Source organism: Epinephelus moara, chromosome 16 (assembly GCF_006386435.1).
Source record: "Epinephelus moara isolate mb chromosome 16, YSFRI_EMoa_1.0, whole genome shotgun sequence".
NCBI lineage: Eukaryota > Metazoa > Chordata > Actinopteri > Perciformes > Serranidae > Epinephelus > Epinephelus moara.
Window position 1 is genome coordinate 4,961,848 of NC_065521.1, and position 10,804 is coordinate 4,972,651.

The 10,804-nt window shown below is 43.8% G+C and overlaps 1 protein-coding gene across 9 annotated transcripts in view; it reads right to left on the reverse strand.

Annotated features, from left to right (window-relative positions):
• Positions 1–10,804, reverse strand: part of vps13d (vacuolar protein sorting 13 homolog D) — a 274,881-nt gene that overhangs the window by 207,500 nt on the left and 56,577 nt on the right. For all 9 annotated transcript variants that reach the window (XM_050064560.1, XM_050064557.1, XM_050064558.1 and 6 more), the window contains one exon: positions 2,638–2,738. In XM_050064560.1, the coding sequence (XP_049920517.1) occupies positions 2,638–2,738 (101 nt within the window). The remainder of the gene's footprint in view (positions 1–2,637; positions 2,739–10,804) is intronic.

Sequence of the window (10,804 nt, forward strand, 5' to 3'; positions counted from 1 at the left end):
AAGAGCTCGCTATTCTTGACCTGTGTATCAATTTTCATGAGGAGATGAGGTCGTTGAAGCCATCAAAATGCCAAACATATTTAGTGGCGAGGGATCGATAGTCGCCACGCCGCCACATGGACACCATTAGACGTAGCTTCACAGCGTTCATAATGTAGCTTCACCAACTTGTTCTGCATGCATTAGAAGTGGAATGAAGTTGATAGGACGAAATCCCTAGGAGGAGTTCGTTCAAATGTGAGTTGTGGAAATCGCCGTAACGAAAAAATTCAAAACAAAATGGCCGACTTCCTGTTGGGATTTCACCATGACGTTAAGAGACTTTTTTGTGTGTCTCGGAATGATACATGTGTGTACCAAATTTTGTTTACCTACGACACTAACTAACCCCAATGGGGAGGGTATTTTGAAAATTTGTAGGGGGCGCTATTTCGGCATTTCGCGCCGACCATGTGCAACCGCCCAAAAATATCGAATTTCGGATGTGGCCAGACAAATGTGGAGAGTTAGAAGCATTTTCAAATTTGGGAAAGGGCCGAAATTGGGACACGAAATGTCGCAAGAATAATAATAATAATAAACAGCGCGATTTCAATAGGGTCCTCCGCGGACGACTTCGTCGTGGCTCGGGCCCTAATAATAAAAAATCCTTGCATTTCAATAGGGTCCTCGCACCGCTAGGTGCTCGGGCCCTAATAAAATAAATACATTGATTATTTTTCTTTATAAATCTCAGCCTAGTTGATTCTTGCAAAGGTGACCAAGGTTATGCCCTCAGCCCATGGCTGATGACTCCCCTGGCGAAGCCCCAGACCAGGCAGGAGCGCTCTTACAATCACAGGCACGCACGCACTCGCTCCGTGGTGGAGCGCACAATTGGAGTACTGAAGGCCAGGTGGATGTGCCTGGACTCGGCAGCTGGAAAGCTCCTCTACACTCCAGAGAAAACATGTTTGATGACTATGGCCTGCTGTGTCCTGCATAATGTGGCGATGAGACGTGGCATACCACTGCCAGAGAAGATACCCCCTGTGGAGGAAATCATGGAGGACCCTGTTGACGCACCTGATGGAGGTGGCATCATCGTTCGGCAGCAATTAATCGCCCACTTATGAGGTAAGTTAACATTTTGTTTTCAATACCTGTGGGCATGTTAAGCCTGTAAATAGTAATATGGACTTTGAATAATCTTCAACTTTAGATGGTAGTGAACAACAAATTAGAGGAATTTCACACAAGCCAGTCGCAGTGTCATATTGTTTTATTTAGAATTTCTTTGAGTGTTTCATTCATCCTTTCAAGGTTTTCATTTATATTTTCTTGCACCGAGGTCATTCTGATCAAAATTGTAGATAGAACTTGCAGTGTTGAAAGCATCTGATTTTGGTTTTGCAGCATCAGACACAACTTGCCTCCGGGAGAAACTGTGGCGAGGGCGTTCAGCTCCGATACACTCAATGGTGTGGTTTCCTGGCTGGTGGGGGCTTGAGTCCCAGATGTACCCGGCTGCGGATCCTCCTCATCAGCTGCGTTGGGTGCCTCAGACAAGACCGCAACCTCATCACTGTCAAATGGTGTGTCCGACTAAACACCTTTGGAGGACAAACATGTTGTTTTTTTTCCCCATTCTTTAGGCACATTGAAAATGATTGTTTTTCAGTTAACATGTTATCCCTTGCATTTTTGTTTCTATCATATAAATATAAATGTCACTTTGGATGACAGTGTCTACTAAATGAAATTGTAGAATTGTAAATTAAAGTCACTTACCTGTCAGTGCCACCTCTCCAATTATTTCCTGAATTCTTTGGTCCATTGGTGAGATCTTCAACTCTTCTTGTCCTCCCCCAGTAGTGATCATGCTGTGCTTGGCATGAGCAATGCGCTTTTTTTGCCTCCATTTTCATATCAAACCATTTTCTTTTAATTTCTGCAACTGTGCGTCCCTCTGCTGACACGGCATTCACAGCATCGCATATATTTTGCCACTGCTGTGTTACTGCTGTGTTTCTGATGAGTCTGTAACACCAGTACTGACGCTCTGGAAAATTATATTTTTCCTATGTTTAATTTCATTTAATAGTACCTCACTTTCATTGTTGCTAAAGTTCTTCTTCTTTCTACTACCCTTTTTCGGTGGCATCTCTCCAATTGTTGTGCCAGAGTTAGGTCTTTGAACGCAGCACATCACCTGGCCTGTGTTTAGTGGGTGTCACATATGCTAATTGCAAACAATCGGCCACGCGCCTCCAATTTACGATCAAGTGGGATTCATTATTCAGCACACCTGGGTAAGAGCAGATTTGGATGGTAAGAACATTTGGTGCATCCGGAGTTGACTTCTCTTATTTTTTCTCTTAACCCCAAAGATAAGAGAAAATATAAGAGAAATTTAAGAGAATGTTGCTGCATGAAGCCCAATGACACATTGTGTAGTGACTGACAAGTGTGAAAAACTCTGTTTAAATGACAGAGTCTGAATCAGTTTTTTGTGACCAAAGAAATTCGAAAATGTGAGAAAGTCAACTGACTGTTTGCTCCTACTATAAAAAAGCCGTAAGTGTTTAAGATAACTACTAAGATTATTACATTATCATTATTATTATTATTATTATTATTGTTATTAAGATAACTTACTTCCCAGATATTGGCACTTTCGGTCTCCACTTTCGGTAAAGCATCTCTCTCTCCCGACGGTCCAGCTCTTTAAGGAATGCCATGATCTGCTGGTATTGAACCTATGAGGGAACACACATTCAGTCACTGGTCTGTCTGCCTGCTCCTGTTACATTAGCAAACATTTAAGCAATATTATACATATTGCCAGTAATCATAGTAAAATTCACCCTTGAGTGTAATTTTATGATTATACAACCGATATCAACAAAATAAAAGACAAAATCAAAATTTATTCATATTATGGGGTAACTCGCTCTGTGACGACCCCTCCACTCCTCTGTGTGGTGCTGCCGTACTGTGTGCTGTTGTCTTCTGGCAGGTTCTGGTCCAACGCAGCGTCGTTGTCATCAGGTGATGAGCTGCACCTGGGCCCGGTGTTGTGCTCGACCATATATCCCTCCTTCCTCAGATTCCTTGTGTCTGCCGCTGTACCTACACATGCCTTCCATCCGTGGGGACGGGAGTGCTCCTACACCGCTGGTCGCTGAAATGGACCCTTTTGCCTTCTTTTGTTTAACTTTTATAAATAAACTAAGCGCTATTTGGCACTGATCCCCTCTCTGCTCTCGTTTCTGGTTGCGGCCTCAGAGCCGGGTCGTAGCAGATGGGGGCTCGTCGGTTTTATGAATGAAGCCGGGTGTGACTGTAGCGTGACGTGACGTCAGCGCACAGCTGTTGTGTGTAACACCAGCGTTTGGCGATTGAGCGCGTTGTTGCAGCAAAAGAGTAGCGTGACAGAGGTAAGTGTTTGTTTTTTGGTCTTTTCAGTGAAGCTGTTGTTTGTTTGGGAGCCAGAGTTAATGTGCTGGTGGTAAATTTGTAGCAGTGAGTTCAGCGGTCCGGTACAGCCGCTGTAGTTGCCGGTGGTTTTGTCCCTGTTAGGTTTAGCACAGATTCCCTTTTGGAGTTCGTGTGGGGGGTTGTTAATGTGGTGTGAACGTGGTTGGAGCTATACGCTCGGGAGCACAGCCGAGGCTGCGGTGGAGTCGCCAATTGTTGGTTGCTTCATTGGGTTTGCGGTAATTAGTGCATAATACTCACCGCAACTAGCACCTGAAGACTAGGGGGGAGTTTAGCTAGATCTGGGCAGGCAGTTAGAGGGACTTTGCCACAGTGACGTTTGGGCTGTGTGACGGGCTGGGTGAGCTCGGTGTGCCAAGTATTTTTTTTTGTGTGACTGATTGACTGTGTGTAGGTAAGTGAGTTCTAGTGAGCATGGCGAGTGCAGAGGAGTTTTTGAGAGCGCCATCAGAGGAGCTGCTGGAGGGCTGCTCACGTGAACAATTGATCCAGATTACATAGTATTTTAACTTTGATGTTGGTGGTAAGAGGATGAAAGAAAACGTAAAAAACATTATCAGAGCATTATCAGTGGTATTGCTGAACCTGCATCATCGAGTTGGGCGTTACCCTGTTTGCTGGTAGAGAAGTCTGATAAAAGTCCTAGGTTTTGTACAGATTACCGTAAGGTAAATGCAGTTACAAAACCCGATGTTTACCCATTGCCTCGAATTGAGGATTGTGTCGATCAGGTTGGTGCAGCGTAGTTTGTCAGTAAATTTGACCTGCTAAAGGGGTATTGGCAGATCCCACTGTCCCAGACAGCAAAGGAGATCTCCGCGTTTATTATGCCCTCTGGTTTGTTCTCCTATAGTGTCATGAGTTTTGGGTTACGGAACGCACCTGCTACTTTCCAGCGACTCATGAATAGAGTGGTGTCAGGGTTGAATAGCTGTGCTGTGTACTTGGATGATGTCGTCATTTACAATGATATGTGGGAGGAACATTTGGCCCTCATCAAAAGCCTGTTCAATCGTCTGAGAGAGGCACGTCTGACGGTAAAACAGGTAAAGTGTGAGTTTGCCAGGCCCAGTCGTCTATCTTGGTAAGGTTGTGGGGCAGGGGAAGGTGTGTGCTGTCCAGGCTAAAGTGACTGCTGTTAAGAAGTATCCTGTTCCCTTCACGAAGAAAGAGCTGCAGCGTTTTCTTGGTTTGGTGGGATACTACCGCAGTTTTTGCAAGAACTCTTCCACTGTGGTAGCCCCCTTGACTGATTTGTTGAAGGAGGACACCCGTTTTGTTTGGTCACCCTTGTGTCAGCAGGCCTTTGAGAACATCAAGTCTGTTTTGTGTTCATCTCCTGTCCTTGCAGCTCCTCGCATGGATTGACCTTTTACACTGCATGTGGACGCGAGTAATGTGGGGGCGGGAGCCGTGCTGTTTCAGGCAGATGATAGAGGTGTAGATCGTCCTGTGAGTTTTTACTCAAAAAAGTTCAATTCTTTCCAGTTAAACTACTCTGTGATTGAGAATGAGACCCTTGCGCTCATCTGGGCGCTGCAGCATTTTGATGTTTATGTGGGTTCGAGTGTTCCTCTGGTGGTGTACACTGATCACAACCCGCTAACCTTCCTACACTCCGTTCATTGCCCTAATCGCAGGTTGATGCGTTGGATGCTGTATTTACAGTCTTATTGTTTGGACATCTGCCACATCAAAGGCTCAGATAATGTCGTGGCCGATGCCTTTTCCAGAGCTCCGTGCTCTTAGGTATCTTTTGTCTGACTGTGTTAACCGCTCTGGCCTACTAATTTTCTTGTCTATCACTCTTAAATGCTTCTTCAGGCGCTGGAGTTGCTGAGTGGGCGGCTTGGTTGGTGGTTGGCTGATGGGGAATTGCATCGCAAACGGTCAGTACAGTTTTCCATCTGGTGGTGGGATTACTTTAGTGGTGTTCCTTTATGTTTTTGAAACTATTGTATCTGGATATGTATAGGTCCGATTCATAGATTTCATTTGTCATGTGAAGTTGATACAAGTGAGCGGTTGTCGGTTTTCCTGTTGGAAACCTCTTTTTAAGGGGGGGGGGTGTGACGATCCCTCCACTCCTCTGTGTGGTGCTGCTGTACTGTGTGCTGTTGTCTTCTGGCAGGTTCTGGTCCGACGCTGGGTCGTTGTCATCAGGTGATGACCTGCACCTGGGCCCGGTGATGTGCTCGACCATATATCCCTCCTTCCTCAGATTCCTCATGTCTGCCGCTGTACCTACACACGCGCTCCATCCGTGGGGCATGGGAGTGCTCCTACACTGCTGGTCGCTGAAATGGACCCTTTTGCCTTCTTTCGTTTAACTTTTATAAATAAAGTAAGCGCTATTTGGCACAGATCCCCTCTCTGCTCTCGTTTCTGGTTGCGGCCTCAGAGCCGGGTCGTAACAGTTCTCAAAATAAAACATGTTTTGTGAGTGTTATCTCCTTTTCCATTAAAAAAGTTGTGGTCTGATGAATAACTAAAAACCATCAGTCACCTTAATAATCTCCTATGTAATACTTCTCCAGCGAAAAGGCCGTTCCTCTGTAGAAACCTAGCAACACAGAAGATTTCTAGTCCCCGTTGATAACAAAATGGAGATCTTCGAAATTATAACTTATAGCCTTTCGGTACAGTTGAATTAGGGGTGAAAAATGGATGCTGTCCCCATACATCAAATAATCCCCCAAATAGCTGTCAATATCAAATAAAAAGTCTTTGATAGCCCAAAGTCTTCCTTATCTACTTTATTGCAGTAACTGTTCATTACATCAAGTACAAAAAATGTATATATATATATATATATATATATATATATATATACACACACATAGTATGTGTGTGTGTGTCATTGTGCCAAAATGTGGTCTTGGAGACACCTATTGTAAGGCGATCTACCACAGAAGCTTTTTTGAGTATGAAATTGTACTAAATGGAATTTTTCAAAGCTAGACTAACACACCCAGATGATAAGATTGGGAGCTGAATTACTCCGGCACATATACAGTCTGTTGGACCCAAACTGGCCGGGGCACTCTGTGCATGCTCCACACTTTCCAGTTGAATAGCACTAAATGCATAACAGAAGAAAAAGTAAAAGAACAGTGTACAGCATGTATGAAATTTACAGAGCTGAAAAGTTGTCCACCATGGTACCAGTTTGCTGCTAGCTAACCTTAGCTAACTTGTTTGTTGACTGTTTGGTCTGTGACAATAACAGGTCAACCGGAAAAGGTCCTATACTAACAAGCTGAAAGGGGGCACATCACCACCTATCGTAGTGGAGTCGGACATACTTCGGTCAATAAAAGGATTCCCCTCCCATGCTTGTTTACTGGGACAAGGACATTAGTCCCATTAAATGGCCTTGTAGCTCCACTTAAAGGCACTGTATGTAAGAATGTGGCCAAAACGGTTACTGCACTCAAATTCAAAATACTGCCGCAAGTCGTGTCCGCCCCCCCTCCCCTACAGATTCGAGGTTGCTGGACAGCGGCACGCTGGAGACTGATTTGTTTGCCCACGGGCGGCTGACATGGCAGGGCTGCGTCGCCACGTCCTTGATCTTTGGTTTTCCAGCAGACCATTCGAGCAAGTCCGGCTTCTCTGCTGCTAACACTGCTACCAGGATACAGCTGAGGAGAAGCCGGCTGCTAATGCTATGTACCGGGACACTGCTAATGCTGCTTGCTGTACTGCTGTAGTTCAGTCGTAACTGTAACTGATGCTGAGACTCTACTGACTGCGTGACTGGTAGACAGCGGTGGGTGGCGCAACAGGCCAAAACACAAATTCAAAACATAAACATGATTTGCGGACCGTAAATTTTTTTTTTAAAATGCGAATATTCTGGCCTTACTATTGTTGTCGGTGAGATCAGTATGTTATATGAACATTGTTCCTTAGTCTCTGTGACACATTAGGATGATTTTACGACTATTTGCTTTAGATTTCTTACATATAGCTCCTTTAACTAAGCATGTACACATACTGTGTCACAATCATGCAAGATGCAGTCACAAAACTTTATAAATGTGTAGTTGAAATAAAGGCTGATTTTGAAGATGGGTGTGGTCTGAGCAACAGTAGTGGAAGTAGACCTTTTATATCTTTTTTCTCTTTACTCTTTTAATGTAAATTGGTATCCTTTAAAATATTTTATATTTTATTACTTCATAAAGCATTGTGAATTGTCCTGGTGTATGAAATGTTCTATACAAATAAAGCTGCCTTGCCTTGCCTAGGAAGTGGGAAAGGAGCCCACATTAACTTTAAAGAGGCAACAGATAGCATCTTTTCCTAAATATGTCATTATGAAAATAATGTGGGTTGCACAGGGTAGTGGCCACAGTAAAATCAGACTATCAGCGTTTACATAGGTTACTCAGTGGCTTTGCAATCTTTGTAATAAGCTTCTGCCACCGGGGGCGAAATTTCGCGGAAAAAATCTGCTTTACGGCAGGAAACGCGTCATATATTGCGAAACTGGTCGGTCAGCCAATTAGGGACTGGAGCTGGTCCTTATGAGGAGTTGGGCATGAGACAGTTGAGTCACGAGCACTATGGCAGACGGACAATGTTTGGAAACAAGTTAAAAACAGCCTAGAGAAAGAAAACGAGCTCCTCTGTCTGAGGAGGCAAAGAAGAGCAAAAAGGAGAGCGATAAAAGAAGAGGAAAAACAAGAGTAAACCTCAGTCAGGCATTCAAGAGATGGAGGGAGCTCTGTGACCGAAGAGGCTTCAAAACCGATGTCCAGCTAACTTTCTTTCTAATGGATCAGTAAGTAACACGGCTAAGTGTTAGCTAGACGAGAGAGGACTGTACTGTATCACAAATCGCTGCAACCAGGGACCGGGTAGCGAGTGTTGGTCAGCTGACGTCCTCGTTGCCATTCTACGGCAGCCCTCGGACAGTGATATCCTCCTCCCTTCTTTCTGTTCTCTTCTCATGGAAGCAGCTATCGATGGACATCGCCCAGCTAAGTTACGCCCAGCTGTGAACACTGGACTTTTCACTGCAACGGCCTTAGACTGAGGAGCATGAAAATCAGTTAACGTTAGTCCACACAGCTTTCCCAAGCTGGCCTGGAGAGAAGGGAGATCATATCGGTCACTGGCCATAAATGTGAGGGCAGCCTTCGCAGCTACTGGGCACCCAGCATCTCCAAATGGGAGAAGTGGAGTAAAATCCTCTCCTCCGCTCCCGTTTGTCTGGTGAACGCCTCTTTTCTGTCAATACACTCTGTCAGCAATTTAATAATATTGATGCCAGTTGTAACATTTGAATGTTTTAGTAGTAAGCAAAAAAAATAACTCCGCTGCACGTTGGGGTTCCATTCCCCTGTACATATTGGTATAATTTACTGTGAGTTGTTTGTACTGGTACTGTGCATTCGGGTATAACTATTTGCATTACTATTTGTTTTTTCTTCAGATAAATCTGATAATTGTTGCTCAGTCTCTTTACTTATTTATTTATCAATCAATCAATCAATCTTTATTTGTATAGCACTTTTCATACATTAAAAATGCAGCACAAAGTGCTTCACAGAATAAAAACATACAACAAAAACATATTGAGCCCCCCCTCCCACACACACACACACACACGTATAAACACACATAAACACAGTCAATATAGTCAATAACATGGCTGGGCACTGAGGAACCAGGTGAGGAAAGAACCACCTATAGGGAGCTTATCCACACTGAGAGGTGTCCAAGCCTAAGGCCACAGGAAGCGCCGCCACAGAGACCACCCCGACCCAGATAGACTAGGGTGGACTCCACACATGGTGCAGAGCCTCCCAGTCCTCCAGACCTGAGGGATCTCCAGGACAACGTCCCCGCGGGCAGACCGGGCACACCTCTCAGTGTGGAGGCCCCCCATGAGGAAACACTGGAGCTAAAAACTAAAAGACTAAAAGGAAATATGATAAGATAAAACAAGTATGAGATAAAATAATAATAAATAAATAAATAAATGAAGATTTAGAAACGTAATAATAATGAAATGCATAAAGATGAAAAATAAATCATTTAAAAGCATTAGAATTTAAAATAACATGTAAGAATTAAAAGAGTAAAAGAAATCAGTTAAAAGCTAAATTAAAAAGGTGAGTCTCCTCTTAAAAACATCAACAGTCTCTGAAGTCCTGATGCTCTCTGGCAGGCTGTTCCATAAGTGAGGGCCATAATGGCTGAACGCAGCCTCCCTGTGGGTTTTTGTTCTCACTTTTGGAACAATTAAAAGGCCGGTGCCAGAGGACCTCAGGATCCGCGAGGGTTGATATGATAAAAGCAGGTCAGATAAATAAGATGGCCCAAGACCGTTAAGACATTTAAAAACTAATAAAAGAACCTTAAAATCAATCCTGAATCACACGGGGAGCCAATGCAGCGATTTTAAAACTGGTGTAATGTGTGCCCGCCCTCTGGTCCTCATCAGCACTCGTGCGGCTGAGTTTTGAAGTAACTGCAGATTAGAGATGGTCTTTTTGGGAGGACCAGAGAGCAGGGCATTACAGTAATCTAAACGACAAGAGATAAAAGCATGCATCAGCACCTCCGTGTTAGCCTGAGAGAGAAACGGGCGGACTCTGGCTATATTCTTAAGATGATATAAACCTATCTTTGTTACATTTTTTATGTGTGGAATGAAACTAAGCTCAGAGTCAAAAATGACACCCAGGTTCTTTACACATTGTGAAGGTTTAAAATCTTGTAGATTTGGTAAAAGTTTCTCTCTCTCCTGCCTTCAGGACCAATAACTAAGACCTCTGTTTTGTCCTAAGTGAGCTGTAGGAAATTCACTGCCATCCATGACTTGATATCTAAAATACAGTTTAAAAGGGTATCAATTGGCCCTGTGTCATCAGGAGACACGGCGATGTACAACTGTGTGTCATCTGCGTAACTGTGGAAGCTGATGCCGTGCCTATTGATGACGTCCCTAAGGGGAAGCATGTATAGATTAAAAAGAATTGGACCTAAAATTGACCCTTTGGGCACCCCACACCTAATTTCATGCATTCTGGAGGAACATGTATCCATTCTTACAAAGAAACAACGATCTGTGAGATAAGAGCTGAACCAGTTAAAAACAGTACCAGAAAGGCCCACCAGGTTTCTGAGTTTGTTTAATAAAATGTGGTGATCTACTGTATCAAAGGCGGCGCTTAGATCCAGTAGTACCAAGACTGTGAGTTTTTGTGAATCTGCATTAAACCTGCTATCATTTAAAAACTTTAAAAGGGCTGTCTCTGTACTGTGGTTCATCCTAAAACCAGATTGATATTTCTCTAAAATATTGTTT